This window comes from Paramisgurnus dabryanus, chromosome 15 (genome assembly GCF_030506205.2).
Source record: "Paramisgurnus dabryanus chromosome 15, PD_genome_1.1, whole genome shotgun sequence".
In the NCBI taxonomy this organism is placed as follows: domain Eukaryota; kingdom Metazoa; phylum Chordata; class Actinopteri; order Cypriniformes; family Cobitidae; genus Paramisgurnus; species Paramisgurnus dabryanus.
This window is the reverse complement of record NC_133351.1, coordinates 7289133-7313116: the sequence shown is the minus strand read 5'-3', so window position 1 is coordinate 7313116 and position 23984 is coordinate 7289133. Positions and strand designations below refer to the sequence as shown.

The 23984-nt window shown below is 35.8% G+C and overlaps 1 protein-coding gene across 9 annotated transcripts in view; it reads right to left on the bottom strand.

Moving 5' to 3' along the window:
• The window catches only part of ttn.2 (titin, tandem duplicate 2), a 174128-nt gene that overhangs the window by 82947 nt on the left and 67197 nt on the right, over positions 1-23984 (bottom strand). For 4 of the 9 annotated variants that reach the window (XM_065252143.1, XM_065252144.1, XM_065252145.1 and 1 more), the window contains 37 exons: positions 23639-23695; positions 23404-23475; positions 22867-22986; positions 22553-22663; positions 22140-22250; positions 21709-21819; positions 21254-21379; positions 20793-20903; positions 20322-20447; positions 19830-19955; positions 19367-19492; positions 18898-19023; positions 17899-18585; positions 14132-14212; positions 13855-13920; positions 12938-13006; positions 12767-12835; positions 12375-12416; positions 10475-12022; positions 9963-10007; positions 9415-9813; positions 9015-9284; positions 8662-8937; positions 8429-8568; positions 8207-8333; positions 7845-8111; positions 7467-7733; positions 7047-7310; positions 6832-6971; positions 6623-6749; positions 6264-6530; positions 5916-6182; positions 4260-4526; positions 3328-3467; positions 3050-3176; positions 2102-2244; positions 835-958 (listed from right to left, as the gene is read on the bottom strand). In XM_065252143.1, coding sequence (XP_065108215.1) covers positions 835-958; positions 2102-2244; positions 3050-3176; positions 3328-3467; positions 4260-4526; positions 5916-6182; positions 6264-6530; positions 6623-6749; positions 6832-6971; positions 7047-7310; positions 7467-7733; positions 7845-8111; positions 8207-8333; positions 8429-8568; positions 8662-8937; positions 9015-9284; positions 9415-9813; positions 9963-10007; positions 10475-12022; positions 12375-12416; positions 12767-12835; positions 12938-13006; positions 13855-13920; positions 14132-14212; positions 17899-18585; positions 18898-19023; positions 19367-19492; positions 19830-19955; positions 20322-20447; positions 20793-20903; positions 21254-21379; positions 21709-21819; positions 22140-22250; positions 22553-22663; positions 22867-22986; positions 23404-23475; positions 23639-23695 — 7542 coding nt within the window. The remainder of the gene's footprint in view (positions 1-834; positions 959-2101; positions 2245-3049; positions 3177-3327; positions 3468-4259; positions 4527-5915; positions 6183-6263; positions 6531-6622; positions 6750-6831; positions 6972-7046; positions 7311-7466; positions 7734-7844; positions 8112-8206; positions 8334-8428; positions 8569-8661; positions 8938-9014; positions 9285-9414; positions 9814-9962; positions 10008-10474; positions 12023-12374; positions 12417-12766; positions 12836-12937; positions 13007-13854; positions 13921-14131; positions 14213-17898; positions 18586-18897; positions 19024-19366; positions 19493-19829; positions 19956-20321; positions 20448-20792; positions 20904-21253; positions 21380-21708; positions 21820-22139; positions 22251-22552; positions 22664-22866; positions 22987-23403; positions 23476-23638; positions 23696-23984) is intronic. The other 5 variants (XM_073812031.1, XM_065252149.1, XM_065252151.1 and 2 more) reach the window with 3 other exon arrangements.

Sequence of the window (23984 nt, the reverse complement as noted above, 5' to 3'; positions counted from 1 at the left end):
ACATTTTTTAGATTATCATTATAAAAAATATCATTACCGCAACATGATATTACATTAAATATATGCATTTACAAACTCATGTTTCGGTAATGAGAACTAAAAAGTTGTCCAGGTACTATGACAATCAAAATCAATCAATTTTGTCACAGTCAATTATGTCCCTTCCAACAATATATATATTTTTTTAAATGTTAGTTCCTTAATGGCTTAAACAATGATTGAAAATTGTTGCGGAGGATGAGAAAATTGGTCTTGGACACATTTATATTCCTTATTATTGGCTCTACATTTACCAATGATCATCAAATACCACATGTTTCTTTACTGTAAATGTTTATAGTATAACATGCACTGAAGTTTATTTATTATTTAGATTTTTTAATTATAAATATTTTCATGTTAAAGAACCCAAATCCAGTCATGGACACGTTGCGGTAATGAAAATGTTCCCATTAAATGTGAAAAAAACAACAAAATTGGTTTGTATGATGTCATTTAATATCATGTGCAAAATAGTACATGAAGAGATGTTTGTAACTGTATGCTTCTCATTTTGATACTCTTACTTTGCATTTACTTTTTTTATCAAAATGTTTCATGACACCTCATAAGTCTATTTTCGGGAGAATCACCCATATGTGTTGCTAAGGACTTCATTTGTTCATTTGATTTGTTTTTAAAGGTGATTTGTTTAGATTTTTGACTATTTTCCAATAGTTGTATCTCGGCCACCTTTTGACTAATCCTAACAAACCAGACTGGTTTTCTGGTCCAGGGTCACATATACTGTACAGGTCACCTGCAAATCAGGTCGTTTCAACAAATGGCACCTACCGTTAACATTGAGCTTTGCCTGTGTTTGAAAGTCTTTTGCAGTAAGCTTTACTTCTCCGGCCTCCTCCAGCTTCACATCTCTGAGGGTCAGCGTGTGAGTTTTGCCTTCTGCTCGGGTCACCACCTGTGCAAATCAAACCAATTGATAATTCAAGCACCCTTACCCGTCAACTGTCCGGGGGAGGCTATTTACAAACTCCATTGCAACAGACATCAGCAGCTGAGGAACAGGAACTGTTCTCAGTTTCACACCTCTGTTTTCCTACTGCCCCAACTATGTCCCCCGAGAGCCAATTTAGGCACTCTTACATTTGGCTTGTAAATAGGAATGCTGTTTATGATTAAAAAAAATTCTTAGAGATTAAAACTAAAACTAAAAATACTTGGAAACTTTTTTACTTCAAACACATTGAACGCTCCTTCTGTACATCATTGTATGGTTTTACTTTTAACCATTAAGTACTATACAGATGGTATAGTCATTGTAAATAATATAACACTGCTACACAAAAATAAATCTGTGCATATATTTAATCAGCCTTTTCCTGCTTATTTTATTGATATTTTCTGCCATTTTATGCATATACAAACTACTAAATGTGTATATTTAGTTGTATACTACTAAATCATTAAGAAAAAAACATAATTTTAAGCTTATCAGGAATGCAAACAAATCCCAGATCAAGGTTATCGTCATAGCGTGCACAACCAAAACCATTAAGATAAAAGTAAAATAAATAATATCAATCTGTACATCGCAAAACACTATGATAAACATATTATGATGTGTAACACAAATGCATACATACACATGCATGTATATACAGTATATAAAATATGTTTGCAAAAAGGCCTCTCGCCACCTGCCATTGGACATACACTTCTGAAGCAGTTAAAAATAACCAAAGGAACGCTTGCAGGGCAGAATAGCCCTGTGTGTTCTCTCAAAACCCAGATCAAATGCACAGCTTGTATCCTGATACCCCAGGCCCTTATATGAAGAAAGAATTTAACATATATGTGTTTGCAATATGTATAACATAATAATAATAATAATAATAATAATACATTTGCTTTAAATAAAAATTGAAATGCTGTTTACAAACCACAATTTATCTATCTATACTAGATAGATATGCGTAGGCGACCATCTTGAATTGTTTAATCCACCATTGACTCCATTATTGATTACAAAATCGAGTGAAAACAACACTTCGTAACTACAAATGGCACATTAAGATTCACAAAAAAAAACTTTCACACTTACTCTGTCGCTTGGTTCCAGCTTTGTACCCCCTAAGAACCATTCCACAGGTATGCCCTCATACGACAAATCGCAGTCAAAGGTTGCAGTCTCTCCCGCCGTGACGGTTACATCCCTGAGAGGCCTAAGGAGGCCGATCACTCGTGCTTTGGATTTAGGAGAAGACATCGTTAGTCACCTCCGAAGTTCCAGGAGACACTGTTAATCCTTTAAACCAAAAATCCACATTGCGCTTTCCCACAGACAACAGGCTGCTGCTCTGGAGCCTGAAGCCTCCAGGACAAGTGGGATTCAACAAGAGAAGGACCTGAATTGGGGGGCCTAGTTCATTTGCATATTGAGTTTCTTTAAGATGTATATGGTAGGAAAAAAACCTGGAGGGGAGGGCCTGGTAAACCTCTGCCAATCACTGACAGAGCTTCTCTAGATATGGCATGCAGCTTCTAAAATAACCGCAACACCTGATTGGCCGCCAGCCCACCCCTGTAAAGACATTAGGCTTGGCAACCTGCTTCTGTCAATCAACATGATGGAATTTACCAGGAAAAGGAGAATGGTGGGGTATAGGTTACTTCATTTATTAAAATGCTTATATTAATGCTCAGTATTGCATGTCATAACAGTGGCCTTCGTGTTTAGGAGTGTTAAAAAAATTCGGATCAATTGCCAAACTGTAACATTAATCTCTGACGTAGCAGTTTTAACACCTACTTACCATGACACAATATCTGTCAGAAACATTTACGACCTTATAGACCACAGTGTTGACTGATTATTTTAACTGGATTTGATTTACAAATTCAACAGCTGCATGTACAGTAATGTCCTTGTGTAACGCGACACTAATTGTTTCTTGTCTATTCGCAAAAATACACCGTCCCACCCAAACTGTAACATATCTATGGCTTATCTAAAGTATGGCTTGTGTAAGCAAAGTCATATCACACCTACCTTTAACTCTGAGCTGAGCGCTAGATTTAGCGTTAGCAGCGCTGAAGTCCACAGTACCAGCCATGTCCATGCGTACATTGTAAAGTATAAGCATGTGCTTGGTGCCTTCCTCCTTAATTTCACAGTCCTGGTGAGTGCAATGAAATACATTAAAGATTATTTTGAGTAGATATATAAATGCAAATTTTCATACAGTTATTGCAATAAAATTATTAAAAATATCTCAAGCATAACATAAACACTAAAACAGAAAACAGTTTTAGAGTAACAGAATTTACCGGTGACTGGTGCAGAGCCTCTCCTTTGAGTTTCCAGTTTCCATGGACGTCCTCCTCAGATATTTCTGTGTCAAAGCGAGCGGTCTCGGTCTCTGTGACCTCAACGCTGTACAGCGGACGGACAATCTTGATGTCACGTTCTGCAGAGGACAGAGGAAGAGTAGTAGAGGAAGTTAGAAAAGATGTCTTGAATTGAACTTTATAGCTATTGCATTTATTGTACACATCACAAAAACAATCAGTATTTTAGCCTTCTATAATAAAATGTTCTTGAAAAGCCAAATGCTACAAGAAATACATACATGAATATACAGTACATGAATACATACATGAATACATTTTTACACAGGACTGTACAAAAGTCTTAGGCCACCATGCCACAATTAGATTTGTTGTTTTGCAATGTTATAGTGATCATATATAATTATTTCTCAGTCTCTTTAATAGAATACATCTAGAAAATACAGGAAATGTGTATGAAGTATTAAAAACTTTATAAAAATGTAAACTGATGTGTCAAATTTTTAGGGGTAAACACCCCTTCCACTTGAGCAATAGCAGGAAACTGCAGGATCTCTTAAAGCTAAAAGAAATTAAATCCTAATTTCTAATTATAAATAAATCTTTTACTTCATTCTGCTCAAAAACGCTCAAGATGTGTTTAGTGCCAAGAGAGGTCACACTAAACACCAAGGATGCCTAAAGAAGACATTTAATCATGAAAATTATATTTTTTAATTTTTTTGTACATATTTCCTGTACTTTCTGTTTGTATCTTAATAAAATAGATTAAAAAATAAATATGGATGGACATTAAAACTTCCAAAACAACAAGTCTGGTGGTGGTGGCCTAAGACTTTTGCACAGTACTGTTTATAAACAAAATAATTGATTAAAAGGCATTCTCACCACAATAAAGAGGAGATACATACCTTCAATATTAAGCTTGGCTGCTGTTTTGTCAGAGCCGCAGTCACACACATATTCCCCAATATTAGCCTTTTCTGCCTTCCTGACAGTCAGGATGCGTTTCTTTCCATCAGCTTTGATGAGGATGTTCTTAGAGGGAGTGATCTCCTTGCCGTCTTTGAACCATTTCACCTCGGCAGCAGATTTGCTCAATTCACACGTCAGGACCACCTCATCCTTCTCAACGGCGGTGTAGTCCTGCAACTTTTTGGTGAAGTAAGGCTCTCCCTCTGTTGATTAAAATATGAGAGAAAAATATGTTTAGCCTATGATCTGAATTTAATACGAGCACTGTGCTGCTTCAAACTTATTGCAGTTTTATCACAGTCATTTTTTATGAAATCTAAAAAAAAATATTTTAATTGTTAGTTTAATGTTGTTATTTTTAATAAGATTTTAAATTATTTTACTTTTTATTCTCTTAATTTTTTTCTCTTTTAAATTATTTATTTCTTTGAAAAAAACTCTTTAAATTACCTTTGTGTATGAAGTGTGCGATATAAATAAACAAATGCAAATGCATTGCCTTGCCTATGATTTATCATTGTTGTATACAGAGCTGTCATGCCCAGTCAAACTTTTTGATCCAAATGGATTTTGCATGCAACCTCCAAATCAAATAAGCGTCTATTAATCTGTTACTTGTCTTTAATCTGTTTAATAAGAAAAATATTATCAGTTCTGTTCTGCATAATAATCGGTTTAAGAGATTTTTGCCATTTTTATAGGGTGTTGATCATTCAGGCTGCGGGGGGTGCAGATGCAAAAGCGCCGTCGCAGGCATCATTAGCATCTGTGTGTGTTCGCGGGCTCACTGCTGCTGGATTTTGTTATTTAAAGAATTAAAACCCAGTATGGTAATGTGCAATAACCCCCCCCCCCCCCGCACAAAAAATATGGTTCAAAATCGTTCTCAACGTTATGTGTGCAGATTTCTAGATTAATCTTGGTACAACGCCAGAGTCACAAATGATCACATATCACGTCAAATTTAGTGTGTAAATGCATTCCTCTAATATTTTTTTTATTTGCAATTAAAATGAAAAAAAAAGAAAAGTGTAGCAATGCGATTACAGCATTATTGTTTTTGCAGCGTTTAACATTGTAATTTTTTATAGCCTACTATAATAATATAAATAAATCAATATAATACTATATTAATTGTAAATAAATGTGTTATTATAAATACATAAAAAGAACACATTAATTTACAATTAATTAATATTACAATTAATTAATTATTAGATTTAATTACAGTTCTTGTGCAAATGCTTTAATGGCACCGTTGAGCAGCATTAAACAGAACGAAACTAAACATAAATGCCATTTCAGATGTAACTTCTGACAATATTATTCTGATTGGATGAAGTAATTGATGTAAGTATTTGACATAAAAGTTTGTCAACACATTTATTGGTTTTACATAAAGACAAGGGGTCTCAGATTATTAGAAATATAAATGGGAGTGCCAAAGAAAAGACTGTGAATGCTCTATAATATTTCTTTTAAAGTCACTATGTGCACACATTTCTGTGAGCTATGCACCCTGTGCCCCCTTAGAAAACTGGCACATGACCCCGTGGTTGTATGCAGTGTCTGTGAAAACTTTGAAAACTTACCAAGAACAGTAAGCATTGCCTCACAGGTCTTCCCAAGAGCTTCAGCTTTAATAAGAGAAGTGTCATCGATGGAGACCTCTTTGAAGGACAGTGTATGGATCTTGCCATCTTCGGACAAGTGCACCACTTTGCTTGGATGCAGACGCACATCGTTCTTGTACCAGGTGACCTGAACCTTCTCATGGGAGAGTTCAATTCTAAACTCGGCTGTCTCGCGTTCCTTAACGGTGACATCTTTGATAGGTCTGATAAACTCAAGGCGGATGCCTGAGGGAACCAACATAAACGCAAATCAGAAAAAGTACAATAGAAAAGAATCCATAATTTTATCAAGAATTTTTACGTTACCTTGGATAACAAGTTTGGCAGATGTCCTCTTGTCTTCAGCCTCAAACATGTACTTAGCCTCATCTTCATAAGCTGCAGATTTAATTAGCAATGTGTATCTTTTGCCCTCTTGAAGTATCTCAAATTTATCATCAGTTGTAAGCTCCTGAGATCCTTTCAACCAACGGAAAGTCTTTGGCTGTCTTGAGACCTCACACTCGAACTTTGCCTCATCCTTCTCATATACATGCACATCAGTCAGAGGTGTTATAAAGGTGATTGGAAGCTCTGTGAAATAAAAATGACATAAAAAACATCAAAACTACTTATGAAATGTTCAGTAGTCTAGATTTAAACACTAGCTAGATGCCAGAAAGTACCTTTCACTTTTAGATTGGCAGCACATTTTGCATTAGCACCCTGGAATGAAACCTCTCCAGTTTGGGGTATTTTGCAGTTGTACAAAATTAGGGTGTGCTTAGCACCGTCCTCAATAATTTCAACATCCTGTTGCAATAAAGACAAAACGCAGAATGTAATCATGTAGTTAATACAGTTAATGAGTTTCTGACATTTTTTGTAGCCTTACAGGTGATGGGAAAAGGACTTCTCCCTTCAGCTTCCACTGGCCATGGACATCATCCTCTGACAGTTCCACCTCAAAACGAGCAGTCTCACCATCAAAGAGCTCAACGCCATACATAGGTCGCACAACTTTGATGTCACGAGCTGCAAGAAAGCATTGTTGATGAACACACAATGTGTTGTAATGCATAAATCGTTACTTTTTGATCATACGCATACCTTCAATGGCAATGGTGGCCGCCGTTTTATCTGTCCCACAGTCACAAGCATACTGGCCTTTGTCTTTGTCGTCAACTTTCTTAATGTTAAGGATTCTTCGCTTGCCTTCAACTTTCATGATAACCTTTTTAGATGCTTTAATTTCGGTTTCATTGTAAAACCACTTTACGGGAACGTCTTTGCTCAGCTCGCAGTCAAGCGTGACGTCATCTTTCTCCACTGCGGTGTAATCTTGCAGTTTAACTGTGAAGTATGCGTCTCCCTCTGTATTAACATAAATTGGTTATTAAAAACAGTCCAAGAACCAGAAAACCTGCTTTTTAATTTGTGTAACTAAACGGCCATTTACCAAGCAGGTAAATTACACTAAATATACAGTTTTGTCCACCCAATAAGACAAAAAGAAAACTATAAAGTTACCTAGCACGGTTAGCTTTGCTGTTGTTGGTATTCCTTTAGCCTCTGCTTTTATTAGGCAAGTGTCATCTAGAGTGACATCCTTGATTTCTAAAATATGTTTCTTTCCCTCCACATGAGCAAGTATAGTTCTGCTCGGATGCAGTTTCATTTCATTTTTGTACCACGTCACTGGTATGTTTTCATGAGAGAGCTCAAGCTCAAACCGAGCCGTTGTACCTTCCTTAACCGTTTGATCCGATATTGGCGAGATGATCTTCAGCCGAATACCTATATTGTGTTAGTCCATTGCAAAACCAACTTATCTTAGTAACATAGTGGACAACATGAATATGTAAGATGACACATACATGTATGTGACTGAGAAATTGCTTGACTTACCCTCAACTGTTAGTTTGGCTGTTGATTTTTTACACAACACCTCAATAGTGTATTCTCCCTCATCATCAAATTCACAGTGGTTTATGACCAACATATGTTTCTTTCCATCATCTATGATATCATATTTTTGGTCGGGTGTTATAATATGAGATCCTCTCGACCACATCACTTTGGGCACATCTTTTGTGATAGTGCACTCAAATTTCGCCTGTTTCTTTTCAGGCACAATAACATCCCTCAATGGGACTGTGAAGTCCATTTCAATTTCTAAGGGTTTGAATAAAATGTATCAGAAAAAAGGTATTTTCACCCTCCTTAGCACATTCGTTTCGACATGTAGCTAATGCTCGTTATGCACATACCTTTGACTGTCAGCATTGCAGTTGTGATGGCGTTCAAAGCTTGGTAAGAGACTTCACCGGCTTGGTCAAGTTGAACATTTTTCAATGTAAGGAATCTTTTATTTCCCTCTGCTCTGATATCACATGTCTGCAGAAGAAAAATATATACAATAATAAGTTTATCTATTAGAAAAAAACATGTGAAAAATGCACTTTTTGCTGCTATGTACTGTATCTACTTACCGGTGATCTTGTCAGAACCTGTCCTCTAAGTTTCCATTCTCCAACCACGTCTTCTTCAGAAATTTCCGTGTCAAAATTGGCCACCTCTTTCTCAACCACCTCAATACTAACAAGTGGCTTCAAGATTTCTGCTTCACGCTCTATATTATTGACAGAAAATGAGTGTTTAATGAAATGAAAAGCAGCCTTGTACATTACAGAACCAAAGGTACATGTATGACTTCCTAACATACCTCCAAGAGTGAGTTTTGCTGCATATCTGCGACCTTCAACTTCTATGGCGTACTCTCCGACATCATCGGGTTGAGCATTCTTGATTGTAAGAGTGACCTCTTTTCCATCCTTCTTGACCTCAAACTTATCTGTAGGTGCCATAGGGATTTCTTCATCACCCTTATACCACTTCCAGTTAGGGGTGTCCTTGAACAGTTCTCCCTTGAACGTAGCTGTGGCCTTGGGCTTCACATGCTGATCCCTCAAAGGTCTCGTCAACCAATCTCTGATCACTTCTGCAAATGAAGAATGTTTAGTTTTAGTTTAGTTTTTCGATACATAACTATTAGAAATTGTAAATCCATCAGCATACCAATGATCTTGACAGTGACTTGTGTCTTAATGCTCTCGCACTCGCAAACGTAAACGCCAGCATCGTCATCATTTGAATTCTGGACTGTAACGGCACGCGTCAGCCCGATAACATTTATTGCAACCTTGCCATCGACATCCGTGAGCACATTTCCATCCTTCTTCCAGACAACATCCCTGTCCTTGTTTAACTCACAGGTCAGATACATTGGCTGTCCCTTAATCACAGTTATTTCCTCCTCCAGATTCTTTGTGAATCTCACAGGTAACTCTATTAAATACGAAAACAAAGTAATTTTATTTGCAAATATGCTTATACATTTATTGCCAGACCAATTGTAGACCAGTAGTCTCTTTTACTTTTTACGGCAGTGAATTGTCATCTATATTTAGTACATTACCTTCAACAATAAGTTTAGCAGTAGAGGTCTTCTCTTTGTTGCCAAGCTTTGCAACACATGTGTACTCTCCAGTATCAGATAGCTGCACATCAATGATTTGCAGTTTGCGGTCTTTCCCATCAGAGGTAAATTTGTGTTTTGGACTCTCCCTTAGATTGCTTCCATCTTTCATCCAAGTGGTGATAGCCGTAGATGGAGAGACTTGACATTCAAATACAGCTGAGGATCCGATTGACTCGGCCTCCTCCAACACAATATCTTTAACCTCCTTCACAAATTTTAAGGGGACTGGTTTGAGCTGGAATCCTACTTGTGGTTCTGGTTGAGGTCTTTCACCTCCTTTGCCAACTTTCAGTCCTCTACCCCTTCCACCTTCACCAGGAGAAGGAGTCTTTTTTGCTGTTATCCAAGAAAAAGTTTTAAGGAAAAATTAAATAAGTACAGGTGTACATTGTACAGACAAAGCTATTTACAAAAAAAACATTCAGAACAGCCAAGATTTTATATACATTTTAATTATACTTTTAGTAGTGAAAACCAAAACATACGTTTCAAGCCTCTGCCTTTCCCAACTTCCTCCGTAGGTTTTTCATCTAAACAAACCAAATCAATTATTTCCAATTCATGGCCATGAAAAGTGCAATTTTAAGTTTATTAACGGTGTGCAATAATGAAAAACACTTAGACACAAAGAAAAATATTAACAAAGGGAATGGTTCATGAAGTTGATAAAATCATGCTTCCTATTAATGGGAAGTTAGATGACAAATTATGATCCCAATGCAATGACTACCCTCTCTTTCCCACAAATGGTTATATTCCGATGTTCAATGAAGACACACATAAACTACAAACAAGATGAAAAGACATGAATGTACAACACACATGCCACACATTGAAGATTGAAGATCAAGAAGGCGGCAGACAAGATTTAGAAATTGTATGAAGATGGACATGGATGTGGAAATGGAAATTATCTTGGGTAAAAACAACAGGGGGCTGAATTCCATACCACAGGAAGTGAGGCATTCACTGATGTAGTTCATAGCCAACCTCTCACCTCGTCTACCCCCTGGCATCCCAGCAGTTTCAAGTGCCCCTTCCTCCACATATCTATCTTCTGAGCCTTCTGAGCCGTAACTTTCTCGAGAAGCAACCTCCCATCTCCATGTATCATCCTCATCTTCAGGTTCAACCTTACCCTCATCCTCTGCTTCTTCGAATACGTCTTGCTCAGGTTGAGCCGGAGTTGGCAATTTTCTTAACTCTACAGCTTTAGGAGATTCTTTAGGTTTCACTTCTGAAGGTGAAACTTTTTTAGGCACTTTCTTCAAAGTCACAGCCTCAATTGACTCTTTGGGAGAAAGAATTTTTGGCTTCTTTGCCAAATCCTCACTAGGCTTTTTCTGTACGGGTTTTATTTTCTCAACCTTGGGTGAAGGGACTTTTTTCGGCTCTAAATCTTTCTTTGCAAGTTCTTTCTTCTCAGGCTCTTCTTTCTTTACTGGTTTTAGAATTATTTCTTCTTTTTTCTCTGCCTCTTTAGGTAAAACACCCTTTTTAAGGACTATGGGCTTCTTCTCATCCTCCTTTGGCGTAATTTCCTTTTTTACAGGTGTAACCTTCTTAGGAAGCATCTCACCATCTTCTGCAGGTTCTTTAATTGGTATCTTCTTTATACTTGGTTCTTTTTCAATTTCCTCTTTTGGTGTTTTACTAAGTGGAGTCAACTCAATTGGTTTTGTCTCTTTTGGCTTTGGAACCTCCTTTTCTTGTGGTGACCCAGTTGAAGGTTTTTTCGCAAATGGCTTCAACTGTACTGTCTCAGGCTCCTGCGTTTGAGGTGGAATTTTCTTTCCTTTAAACAACAACTTTTTCGGATCAGTGTCGACTTCATCTTTTGGAGGTCTGCTTACAGGCTTCACTGTAACTTCATCTGGTTCCTTTTTGTCAGGAATGGATGGCTCTTCTCTTTTTGTAAGGGCATCAGCTTCTCTTGGCTTATCAATCTTTTCAGGTCGCTCACTATCCTTAAATGCAATTGGTTCCCTACTTCTTTCAAAAGATATGGGTTCTCTTTCTTTTTCATCTTTTTTGGTGTCCTTCTTTGCTTCGGGTGCTGGTTTTACAGGTTTCTCAAATGGTTTTAATTTAACACTTTCTTCTTCTTTAGTGTCTAGTGGTAACTTCTTAACCTTTTTCAGGGCTAGGCCAGGCTCCTCAGGAGTTTCTTTTTTAGGAACCTTTGCTGCAATCTTCTTCTTTGCTTTATCATCTACTTCGCTTTCTGGTTTTATCAGCTGTGGTTCTTGATCAGGTTCTATGGGCTTCTTTTGGTCAACCGCAGGTGCCTTTTTATCAACCTTCTTGATAGTTTCATAAGTCTCAAGATGTATTTCAGACTCATAACTTTCAGTTATTACAACCTGAGTTTTAGCCTCGGCATACACTATCTTGCTTTCTTCATGCTCCTCTTCTTGTGTTTTGACCACTTTTCTCAGTTTTACCATTTCTTGGTCCTCCTCCTTATCTTTGTATACTCTTGTAGTTTTCTTCAAGACTGGCATTTCAGTCTTTTCCTCTTCTTGCTTCACTCTAAGAACTTTGCCTTTAGATTTGGAAACGTATGACATTACAAAGCGTACAAAAGAAACACGCATAGCACTGCAAACAAATCCTTTGGTCTCCTAATACATCAAACTTTGACATGACATAAAACATAACATATAAAACATAATAGACAGGACTAAAGAACACCACTGATAACAAAAAACGTACAAGGAAGAGACTGACAACGTACTGTACAACATTACATATTTCAATACACGTAAACTTACAACATATTTCAATACACATAACACAGAACTTCACTTTAAATTAAAAATTTAATTGAAGGGAACCTCTCATCTAAAAAACACAGACCACCTGTGGGAAATGGTAACAGATTAAAATATTCTTACCTTTCTTTACTCCAGGTGCAGTAACTGGTTCCTTTTCACCATCTGATTAAAATATGCGGTCACAAAGTTACAATAACAAAATCAATCAAAAGACTTTCATGATTCATTTTTTTTTATAACACATTAGAATGTGTTCAACTTGCAGAAATATGTTGTGTGTCTTACTTAATGGCTTATACATACCATATGCACATATACAGACTGTTTATCAATAACGCAAACAAGACACAACATGACAGATAGATTAGCATAAGTGCAAAAGTTTTTACATTAAGAAGCAAATTGTGACCTACCTTGGATTAATATAAATTTTGATTTAAATAAGGTTCATTTTCAAAAGATTAATGTAAGATAAAAAGTAAGAGATTGTTGATGGATCTTTGTATCAGTACCTTCCGCTGGTGGTACTGGCTCTTTCTTTGGAGCGGGAGGTGCTTTCTCAGCCTCCTTGGGAGTAGGTACTTCAAAGGAAATTTTGAAGATCGGATGAGAATTATAATCTAGTCTATTAAGAAAATGAATTACCATCCCATCACAAGAATGTAGACTTATGACTAAAATACCTTTCGTTGGAATTATCTTCTCTTCCCTGGGCTTGAGTTTATCTTCAGGTTTCTTATCACGCTCTTTAGCTTAAAATAAAGCATTGCTTGATGTCAGAATTAAAGACACTAAAGATAACACAATGTAATGCAAGAATTGAAACATAAAACCTCTGTGGAGGTCAATAAATAGACACAAACAATGGACTGATTTTACATGGATGACATACTAAACATAAAACGATTTAACATAGGTATTCCAAATTGGTTATTTATGGTATAATATATGCAAAACAATTTTCATTGACATCAGAGTGTTCTTTTCATTTTAGATTTTCATGTAACATTATTGAAATATAAAATACTGATGTTTGTTGTGGAATAAATACTGAATTAAGAATTAATTAATGACACAAACACCCAACAACACACATAACAACTTGACAGGAGGTGCAAGCACTCCAAAAAGACTTAATGGCATACAACAATGTGACAAAAAGGAAAAAGTGGACACACATAAATGCTCACCTGCCACTTTAACTTAAAATGATATCTTTAACAATAACTTTCTAAATTTGTGGTACAACTTAAGTGTGGTTCATTAAGTGTGACCATTGTTGTAACAGCAAAGAAACATTATTAGGACCATCATACAAAACAACACGTAAAGACATAAAGCAGACACAAATAAAACAAACAACATGACAACAGACCAACATAAGTGTGAGACTTCCATTTAGACCATTGTTGTAAGAACAAAGAAACAGAGTCATTATTAGGGCCATCATACAAAACAACAAGTAAAGACACATACCAAACACAAATTAAACAGACCAACATGACAGCAAATATACAGTGTATTAGGGCCCTCTAATGAGGTTAAGGTTGTGCTAATAAACAAGTATCAATGTAAAACCAAAGATATAGATATAAAGTACCTTCTAATTGGGGAATTGGCTTTAACTTAGGCACCGCAGGAGGCTCTGGAGATGGTTTCTTTGCCACTGTAAAAATTATAGACATGTTTATAAAAGAATTCAGACACTAACAAACAAGATATAAAATACATATAACATTTGACTTAATATATACGGCTTTAACAAACAAACCAAAAAGAACCCCCACATGAAAAAACACCACAAACAAAACCACATAAAGTTTAGTTTGACATATAAAGAGATTGTTGATGTTAATATCCCCATAAGTACTCTGTACCTTCTTTGGGAGGAACTTTTTTCAAAGGCTCTGGTGTCTTCTCGGGCAAAGGTTTCTTCTTAGGTTCTGCTGGTTCTGCCACTTTACATTGAAATAAATTTGTACGTTATAAACTGCAAACGTAGGTCATTACTTTCAGAAGATCAAGATATCTAATTCCTGACGTACATAATTAAGACAAACAACATATTACAGACACATAATGGAGTAATAATAAATACATTGATTAAGAGGGTTAAACATATTGAATGGATAATATGTATGACTTACAGACAATACAGAACATTCATGTTTGTGCAAATGTTAGTCAAAGTTTTTCTTTTATGGTTAATAAGAGTAATGGTGAGACAACAGTTGATCAGAGATTTAAAAATGTTCGTTTTAGATGTAAGATCCATCTGTAGTTTTCCTGCTTTTTAAAAAAATATCCAAAAATTCAAAGAAAGGGACATCCACAAAAGTCTTCCAATCTTTTGTTTCAAGAATGAAAAAATCCATGTTGGAAAAAATATCACTTATTTTTTTCTAAATATTGGGATTTGATGTTTGACAGACTTCCAAAATTTACTCTAATCACTACAGTATATCTTCTGGTAAATTATAATGTCTGTTAATAAATTGTATTATTTAACCTGTCATTACATGTCCTTTAGAAGGTTCTTCACTAGAAAAAGTTTTACTCTTTTGAAATGTTTTGAAACTAATATGTTTTCGTTTAAGGAAAGTTTTGAAATTTGTTAACTGGCAATTTCTAAACCAATTTCCAAAATTCTACAGAATTCTTTCTGTGATTCAGTTTTCAATCTAAAAAATCCTCTTTGTAAGTTCCAGCCATAGAGGACTCTTAAAGATCTTGGATTCGTTATTGCGTGTTAATTCTTCTACACATCCAAGAGAATGAGAAATAGAAAGATATTTGTGAGGAGGAGGATACATTGTAGGTCTGGTTAGATAGACTTAGAATTAACGTGTAGTTCTTAATTTAAGATACTCTTCTCTTTTTAAGAGCCATTAATGAGTTGTATTAATTTTAAAAAGGCATTTTCTTAATATAAAACTGCTGCAACTCTAAACTGTTAGTGAACTTTGGTATTTTTCCAGTTTGTACCACTTGAGGCTTGGTTTCAGGCACTTGAATATGATTAAAGATTGATGTGCTCAGTAATCGCAACAAGATATAAAGAAAAAATTAACAATTGGTAAATGTAAAAAATAAGAAGGCAAAAAAAGAAAGATAATGATATAGATTTTGATGTACATTCAGGTTCCTCATGTTTCTTTGGTACGAGTTGTCCAGTATTCAGCTGTCTTCTTTCGCAGACTCAATCAGTGTAGATCAACTTGAGAGAGATTTCATTTTCTACTGGCACAGTTTTAGATAAACTGACCACTATTAGAACAAGAGATCACTCTAGCGAGTAGCAAGATGTTAGTAAAGTAGACCATTCAAGAACTAGTTTGTCTTCTAGTTTGAACAGAACAGGGTGTTAGTTAAACATATGAGACCCAACACATATACCACAAAAACTCAAGATATTAATAAATCAAAGTAAGTTCAAGAAAACACAATTTAAAGAACGCAAGATTTGAAAGAGGTAAACATGGGCAATGACTTTCATTGTACCTTTTGTAGGAGCCACCTCTTTCTTTTGTTGTAAAATTTCTTCTTTTTTAGAAGGAAGAGGAGTTTCTTTCTCTTGAGGCACAATGACCTCCTCTTTTTTAGGAGGTAGAACCTCTTTCTTTTGAGGCGCAAAGATCTCTTCTATTTTAGGAGGAAGAACCTCTTTCTTTTGAGGCACAACAATCTCTTCTTTTTTAGGAGGAAGAACCTCTTTCTTTTGAGGCGCAAAGATCTCTTCTATTTTTGGAGGAAGAACCTCTTTCTTTTGAGGCACAAAGATTTCTTCTTTTTTAGGAGGAAGAACCTCTTTCTTTTGAGGTACAATTTCTTCATCTTTTTTAGGAGAAAGAACCTCTTTCTTTTGAGGCACAAAGATTTCTTCTTTTTTAGGAGGTAGAAGCTCTTTCTTTTGAGGCACAATTATCTCTTCTTTTTTAGGAGGAATAACCTCTTTCTTTTGAGGCACAATGATCTCTTCTTTTTTGTGAGGAAGAACCTCTTTCTTTTGAGGCACAATGATCTCTTCTTCTTTTTTAAGAGGAAGAACCGCTTTCTTTTGAGGCACAATGATCTCTTCTTTTTTGTGAGGAAGAACCTCTTTCTTTTGAGGTACAACTTCTTCGTCCCTTTTAGGTGGAATAAGAACCTCTTTCTTTTGAGGTACAACTTCTTCGTCCCTTTTAGGTGGAATAGGAACCTCTTTCTTTTGAGGTACAACTTCTTCGTCCCTTTTAGGTGGAATAAGAACCTCTTTCTTTTGACTCACAAGGACCTCAGCTTTTTTAGCTTCTTCTTTTCTCTCTGGTTTAGGCTCAGAAATCACAGTTTTCCTCTTAGACACACGTTCTTCTGTTTTAAGAATTGTAATGGCAATATCTTCTTTATCAGGAATGGAAGTCACTTCCAGTCTTGTAGGTATACTTTCTTTTTTCTCCTCTATAGTTTGTGTGTAAGTCATCTCTTTCTTCGGAGGCACAGTACCTTCTTCTGACACACTGACAGTCTGCTTCCTTGTAAGTGAAATTTCTTCTGCTGTTGGATATATAAGTATTTCTTTCTTTTGAGATATAATTTCCTCTTTTTGAGGCACAATTGTCTGCTTTAAAGAGGTAAGAACTTTTTTAGACTGTTTATCTGCCATTTCTTCTTTTTTAAGAATAACAACAGTCTCTCTTTTTTCCAATTTACTAACAACAGCAGTTGGTTTCTTCTGAATTATTTCTTCAAACAAATCTTCTCTCTGTGCAGCCAATACTGAAGGGACCTCTGGTTTCTTGGATGGTTCTTGTACTTAGAAAGAATATTAAAGTTATGATCAATGCTTCAATTTACACTTTTTTAAGGGTGAGACAAATGGAATGAAGATCTGTTCATGTGTCAATCTTTTTAAAGAAACGTTTCTATTTTTGTTGAAAGAATCTTCTATAAGAAAAAAAGGTGGGGCAATGAATACTGTCTGAGGTGGAACAACTTCACGTTCTTTGAAAGAAAAACTAACTATGAATTTTCTACAAAAGAAACTGAATGTTGAATGAGTATTTTTAAGCTCCCTCAATTCAAACTTTTAATCCATGAGTCCACAGACGTCAATAATAATATTAATGATTACAGAGAAAGTTACAAATAGATGAAACAAAGTGTTCATAAAATGTTTGTTTAATTTTTATAAAACTGAAGAGGCTTATCACGCTCATCTGTTGAAACTTGCAAAACATTAAAGATTGTTGTACTAAGTAAACTCCGCAAGATAAGAAGAAAAGGTGCAAAAGAGAAAGACTGAAAAAGATGCTTGATTTTGATGTACCTTCAGGCTTCTCATGTTCCTTTGGCAATATAAGAGTCGTATCCAGCTGTCTGTGTAGTTCTTCTTTCTCAGACTCAATCAGTGTGGAATCCAAAACAACTTAAGAGAGTATTTCATTTTCTGTTAGCACGGTTTTAAGAAATATTTAAGAGGAAATTCACATCTATAAGATCAAGAGGTCACTCTAGCGAGTGCGAAGACGTTAGTAAAATAAAAAAGATTGAAATAAGAAATGTGACACACAAGATTAAACAAACATGTACAAGCACACTCAAAAGCATTTTAGGACAATAAAACAGTATAAATTTAAAGATACTAAAAGAAAGAATATCAGTGTACCTTTAACCGGGGCAACCTCTTTCTTTTGGGGCACAACTTCTTTATCCTTTTTAGGAGGAAGAACCTCTTTCTTTTGAGGTACAATTTCTTCTTCTTTTTTAGGAGGGAGAACCTCTTTCTTTTGAGGCACAATGATCTCTTCTTTTTTAGGAGGAAGAACCTCTTTCTTTTGAGGCACAATGATCTCTTCTTTTTTAGGCGGAAGAACCTCTTTCTTTTGAGGCACAATGATCTCTTCTTTTTTAGGAGGAAGAACCTCTTTCTTTTGAGGCACAATGATCTCTTCTTTTTTAGGCGGAAGAACCTCTTTCTTTTGAGGCACAATGATCTCTTCTTTTTTAGGAGGAAGAACCTCTTTCTTTTGAGGCACAATGATCTCTTCTTTTTTAGGCGGAAGAACCTCTTTCTTTTGAGGCACAATGATCTCTTCTTTTCTCTCTGGTTTTGGCTCAGAAATCAATATTTTCTGGGACACTTCCTCTGTCTTAAGAATTGAAATGGTAATTTCTTCCTTTTTAGGAACTGCTATCTCTGGGGCGAGAATTATCTCTTCTTTTGAGAGCGTCTCTATTTTTTCCAATTTACTAACAACAACAGCTGTTTTTTCATGAATGATCTCTTCTGTCAAATATTTGCTCTGTGCAGCCACTACCGAAGGGACCTCTGGCTTCTTGAAAGGTTCTTGTACTTAGAAAGAATATTAAAGTTAAGAACAATGCTTTAAATCGCACTGGTTTAAGAATGAGATAAGATGTGTGAAAGACTTCATAGGCAGATATGAAGGTATTTAAGATATAAGACAAGCCTGTACATTGCATATACATCATGGCATACAGACATAAGATACAAAGCTAATAAGCATATGCAAAAAGCTATTAATATCGCAAGAGAAAGACATTTACATAAATTAAAGCCACTGTAAGGTCATGCTTTTTCGCATAAGAGTGTGGCTTATTCATACAAACACACAACATAAAACGTATAAAAGTGAGCGTCTACCTTTCTTTGGGGGTGGTTCCTTTGGAGCTTCAATGATTGGTTCAGGTTTAGGTGGTACTGGTTTAGGTGGTACTGGTTTAGGTGGTTCTATCTTTTTGGCTTCTGGTTTCTTTTCCTCCACAAGAACTTCAAAGAACATTCATTGCATTGTTTACAACTAGCTTTTTGTGACAAATTAAAGAAAGCACAAAACCATACAATGTGCTTCCTAATGGAAGCTAGACAATTGCATCAACAAATACAAACAAACGAAAAGCTTTTGAACAAGGTAACAAGACAAACCACATATACATCATGACATACAAACATAAGATACAAAGTTAATAAGCATATGCAAAAAGCTATTAATATCGCAAGAGAAAGATATTTGCATAAATTAAAGCCACTGTAAGGTCATGCTTTTTTCGCATAAGAGTGTGGCTTATTCATACAAACACACAACATAAAACGGATAAAAGTGAGCGTCTACCTTTCTTTGGGGGTGGTTCCTTTGGAGCTTCAATGATTGGTTCAGGTTTAGGTGGTACTGGTTTAGGTGGTACTGGTTTAGGTGGTTCTATCTTTTTGGCTTCTGGTTTCTTTTCCTCCACAAGAACTTCAAAGAACATTCATTGCATTGTTTACAACTAGCTTTTTGTGACAAATTAAAGAAAGCACAAAACCATACAATGTGCTTCCTAATGGAAGCTAGACAATTGCAAATACAAACAAACGAAAAGCTTTTGAACAAGGTAACAAGACAAACCACATATACATCATGACATACAAACATAAGATACATAGCTAATAAGCATATGCAAAAACCTAGTAATATCGCAAGAGAAAGACATTTGCATAAATTAAAGCCACTGTAAGGTCATGCTTTTTCGCATAAGAGTGTGGCTTATTCATACAAACACACCACATAAAAACGGATAAAAGTGAGGATCTACCTTTCTTTGGGGGTGGTTCCTTTGGAGCTTCAATGATTGGTTCAGGTTTAGGTGGTACTGGTTTAGGTGGTACTGGTTTAGGTGGTTCTATCTTTTTGGCTTCTGGTTTCTTTTCCTCCACAAGAACTTCAAAGAACATTCATTGCATTGTTTACAACTAGCTTTTTGTGACAAATTAAAGAAAGCACAAAACCATACAACCATACAACCAAATACACAAAACCATACAATGTGCTTCCTAATGGAAGCTAGACAATTGCAAATACAAACAAACGAAAAGCTTTTGAACAAGGTAACAAGACAAACCACATATACATCATGACATACAAACATAAGATACAAAGCTAATAAGCATATGCAAAAAACTAATAATATCGCAAGAGAAAGACATTTGCATAAATTAAAGCCACTGTAAGGTCATGCTTTTTCGCATAAGAGTGTGGCTTATTCATACAAACACACAACCTAAAACGGATAAAAGTGAGCATCTACCTTTCTTTGGGGGTGGTTCCTTTGGAGCTTCAATGACTGGTTCAGGTTTAGGTGGTACTGGTTTAGGTGGTACTGGTTTAGGTGGTTCTATCTTTTTGGCTTCTGGTTTCTTTTCCTCCACAAGAACTTTAAAGAACATTGTATGCATTGTTTACAGCTTGTTTTTTGTGACAACATATTAAAGAAAGCACAAAACCATACAATGTGCTTCCTAATGGAAGCTAGACAATTGCAACAACAAATACAAACAAACGAAAAGCTTTTGAACAAGGTAACAAGACAAACCACATATACATCATGACATACAAACATAAGATACATAGCTAATAAGCATATGCAAAAACCTAATAATATCGCAAGAGAAAGACATTTGCATAAATTAAAGCCACTGTAAGGTCATGCTTTTTCCCATAAGAGTGTGGCTTATTCATACAAACACACAACCTAAAACGGATAAAAGTGAGCGTCTACCTTTCTTTGGGGGTGGTTCCTTTGGAGCTTCAATGATTGGTTCAGGTTTAGGTGGTACTGGTTTAGGTGGTTCTATCTTTTTGGGTTCTGGTTTCTTTTCCTCCACAAGAACTTTAAAGAACATTGTATGCATTGTTTACAGCTTGTTTTTTGTGACAACATATTAAAGAAAGCACAAAACCATACAATGTGCTTCCTAATGGAAGCTAGACAATTGCATCAACAAATACAAACAAACGAAAAGCTTTTGAAAAAGGTAGGAAAACAAACCACGTATATATCATGACATACAAACATAAGATACATAGCTAATAAGCATATGCAAAAACCTAATAATATCGCAAGAAAAATACATTGTTGCATTTGCATTCAAGCCACTGGTATGGTCATGCTATTTCCCATAAGAGGGTGGATTATTCGTACAAACACCAAACCTAAAACAGATAAAAGTGTGGGTCTACCTTTCTTTGGGGGTGGTTCCTTTGGAGCTTCAATGATTGGTTCAGGTTTAGGTGGTACTGGTTTTGGTGGTACTGGTTTAGGTGGTTCTATCTTTTTGGGTTCTGGTTTCTTTTCCTCCACAAGAACTTTAAAGAACATTCATTGCATTGTTTACAGCTTGTTTTTGTGACAGCATATTAAAGAAAGCACAAAACCATACAATGTGCTTCCTAATGGAAGCTAGACAATTGCGACAACAAATACAAACAAACAAAAAGCTTTTGAACAAAGACAAACCACATATGTATCATGACATACAAACATAAGATACAGGCTTATGCAAAAACCTAATAATATTGCAAGAGAAAGACATTTGCATAAATTAAAGCCACTGTTAATGTCATGCTTTTTCCCATAAGAGTGTGGCTTATTCATACAAACACACAACATCAAACATATAAAAGAGAAGGTCTACCTTTCTTTGGGGGTGGTTCCTTTGGAGCTTCAATGATTGGTTCAGGTTTAGGTGGTACTGGTTTAGGTGGTTCTATCTTTTTGGGTTCTGGTTTCTTTTCCTCCACAAGAACTTCAAAGAACATTCATTGCATTGTTTACAGCTTGTTTTTTTGTGACAACATATTAAAGAAAACACCAAACATACAATGTGCTTCCTAATGGAAACTAGACAATTGCAACAACAAATACAAACAAACGAAAAGCTTTTGAAAAAGGTAGCAAGACAAACCACATATACATTATCACATACAAACATAAGATACATAATAATACTGCAAGAGAAAGACTTTTGCATAATTTAAAGCCACTGGTAAGGTCATGCTTTTCCCCATAAGAGTGTGGCTTACAAACACTCAACATACAGTAAAACAGATAAAAGTGTGGGTCTACCTTTCTTTGGGGGTGGTTCCTTTGGAGCTTCAATGATTGGTTCAGGTTTAGGTGGTACTGGTTTAGGTGGTTCTATCTTTTTGGGTTCTGGTTTCTTTTCCTCCACAAGAACTTTAAAGAACATTCATTGCATTGTTTACAGCTTGTTTTTGTGACAACATATTAAAGAAAGCACAGAACATACAGTGTGCTTCCTAGTGGAAGCTAGACAATTGCGACAACAAATACAAACAAATTAAAAGCTTTTGAACAAGGTAGCAAGACAAACTAATAGGCATATGCAAAAACCTAATAATATTGCAAGAGAAAGATATTTGCATAAATTAAAGCCACTGTAAGGTCATGCTTTTTCCCATAAGAGGGTGGCTTATTCATACAAACACATAACATAAAACGTAAAAGTGAGCATCTACCTTTCTTTGGGGGTGGTTCCTTTGGAGCTTCAATGACTGGTTCAGGTTTAGGTGGTACTGGTTTAGGTGGTTCTATCTTTTTGGGTTCTGGTTTCTTTTCCTCCACAAGAACTTTAAAGAACATTCATTGCATTGTTTATAGCTTTACAGCTTACAGTTTTTTGTGACAACATATTAAAGAAAACAAAGGACATACAATGTGCTCCCTAATGGAAGCTAGACAATTGCAACAACAAATACAAACAAACGAAAAGCTTTTGAACAAGGTAGCAAGACAAACCATACGACGATAAGAAAAAAGTGATGAAAAGTACCTTTGACTGGAGGTAATTCGACTTTTTCCACAGGTGTAGGCTTAAGTTCAGGTTTAGCCTCAGGTACTGGTACAGCTTTAGGTTTAGCTTCAGGAACAGCTGTTTCAGTCACTAGTTTATCTAATGAAGAAGAGCATTAGTTCGCTTGCAACATTTCGGAAGAGTCCAGACATTACTGACAAAAACAGTTTGAAACAGAAAAACAGAAGATACGACGGTAATATTAAGACTAAATGGACAATAATTAAGAACTTGCACAGACATAAACAGACATAATTAAATGTCTATATAAGTTGACCATATCACAGACAGTAGATCAAGTTCCTACAGAAAACAAACATTTAAACATAATACTACATTCATTAGACAAAGTCAGAGTAGGAGTCGATCACCATTGGAACTGAACATATACAGTATTTATGTACAAACATACACAGCACACACATATACATGTTAACATATGTATGCACACATTAATGTGTAAGAAAACAATTATTTCGTACAGAGTTTTTGTACATCAGTTTTTTTTCACAATACCTTTGGGTGTGGGTCGTTCTCTTGGCTCTGGTACTGTGACTGCAGTAGCTATTTCCTCCACAGGCATTTTTCCTTTTTGGAAATTGTCATGACAGATCAGTTAGAAGATGATTTATTTGGACAAAACATACCGTTATGGCAGTACAGAAAGTTGACACGACAGAGGGCATAGAAAGAAAGACACTATTGGTGCTCAAAGACAACAAAAAAGCACTAGGGACAAAGAACTCAATACCTTCCCGAGGTTTTTTCTCTGCTGGTGGAGATGGTTTCGCCTCACCTTCTTCGAAATCTTTGAGGAGAACAGTTACTCATTAATTTGACAGAAATGCTAGCTTCAACTTGGACATCAAGTATCAAGAAAATGTCATAGACATTTAGACATAGACAAACCAAGACACATACGTATTATGAAGTACAGTATCCAACATTCATTCATTAAGAAGTTATACAAAATATACAATGTTATTGGACACACTGTTAGAAAAAAATAGTCAAAATATGTACCCCAGCTGTCACTGGGGCAGTACTTTTTAAAAAGTTAAATACACATTTGGTACCAATATGTGCCTTTGAGATAC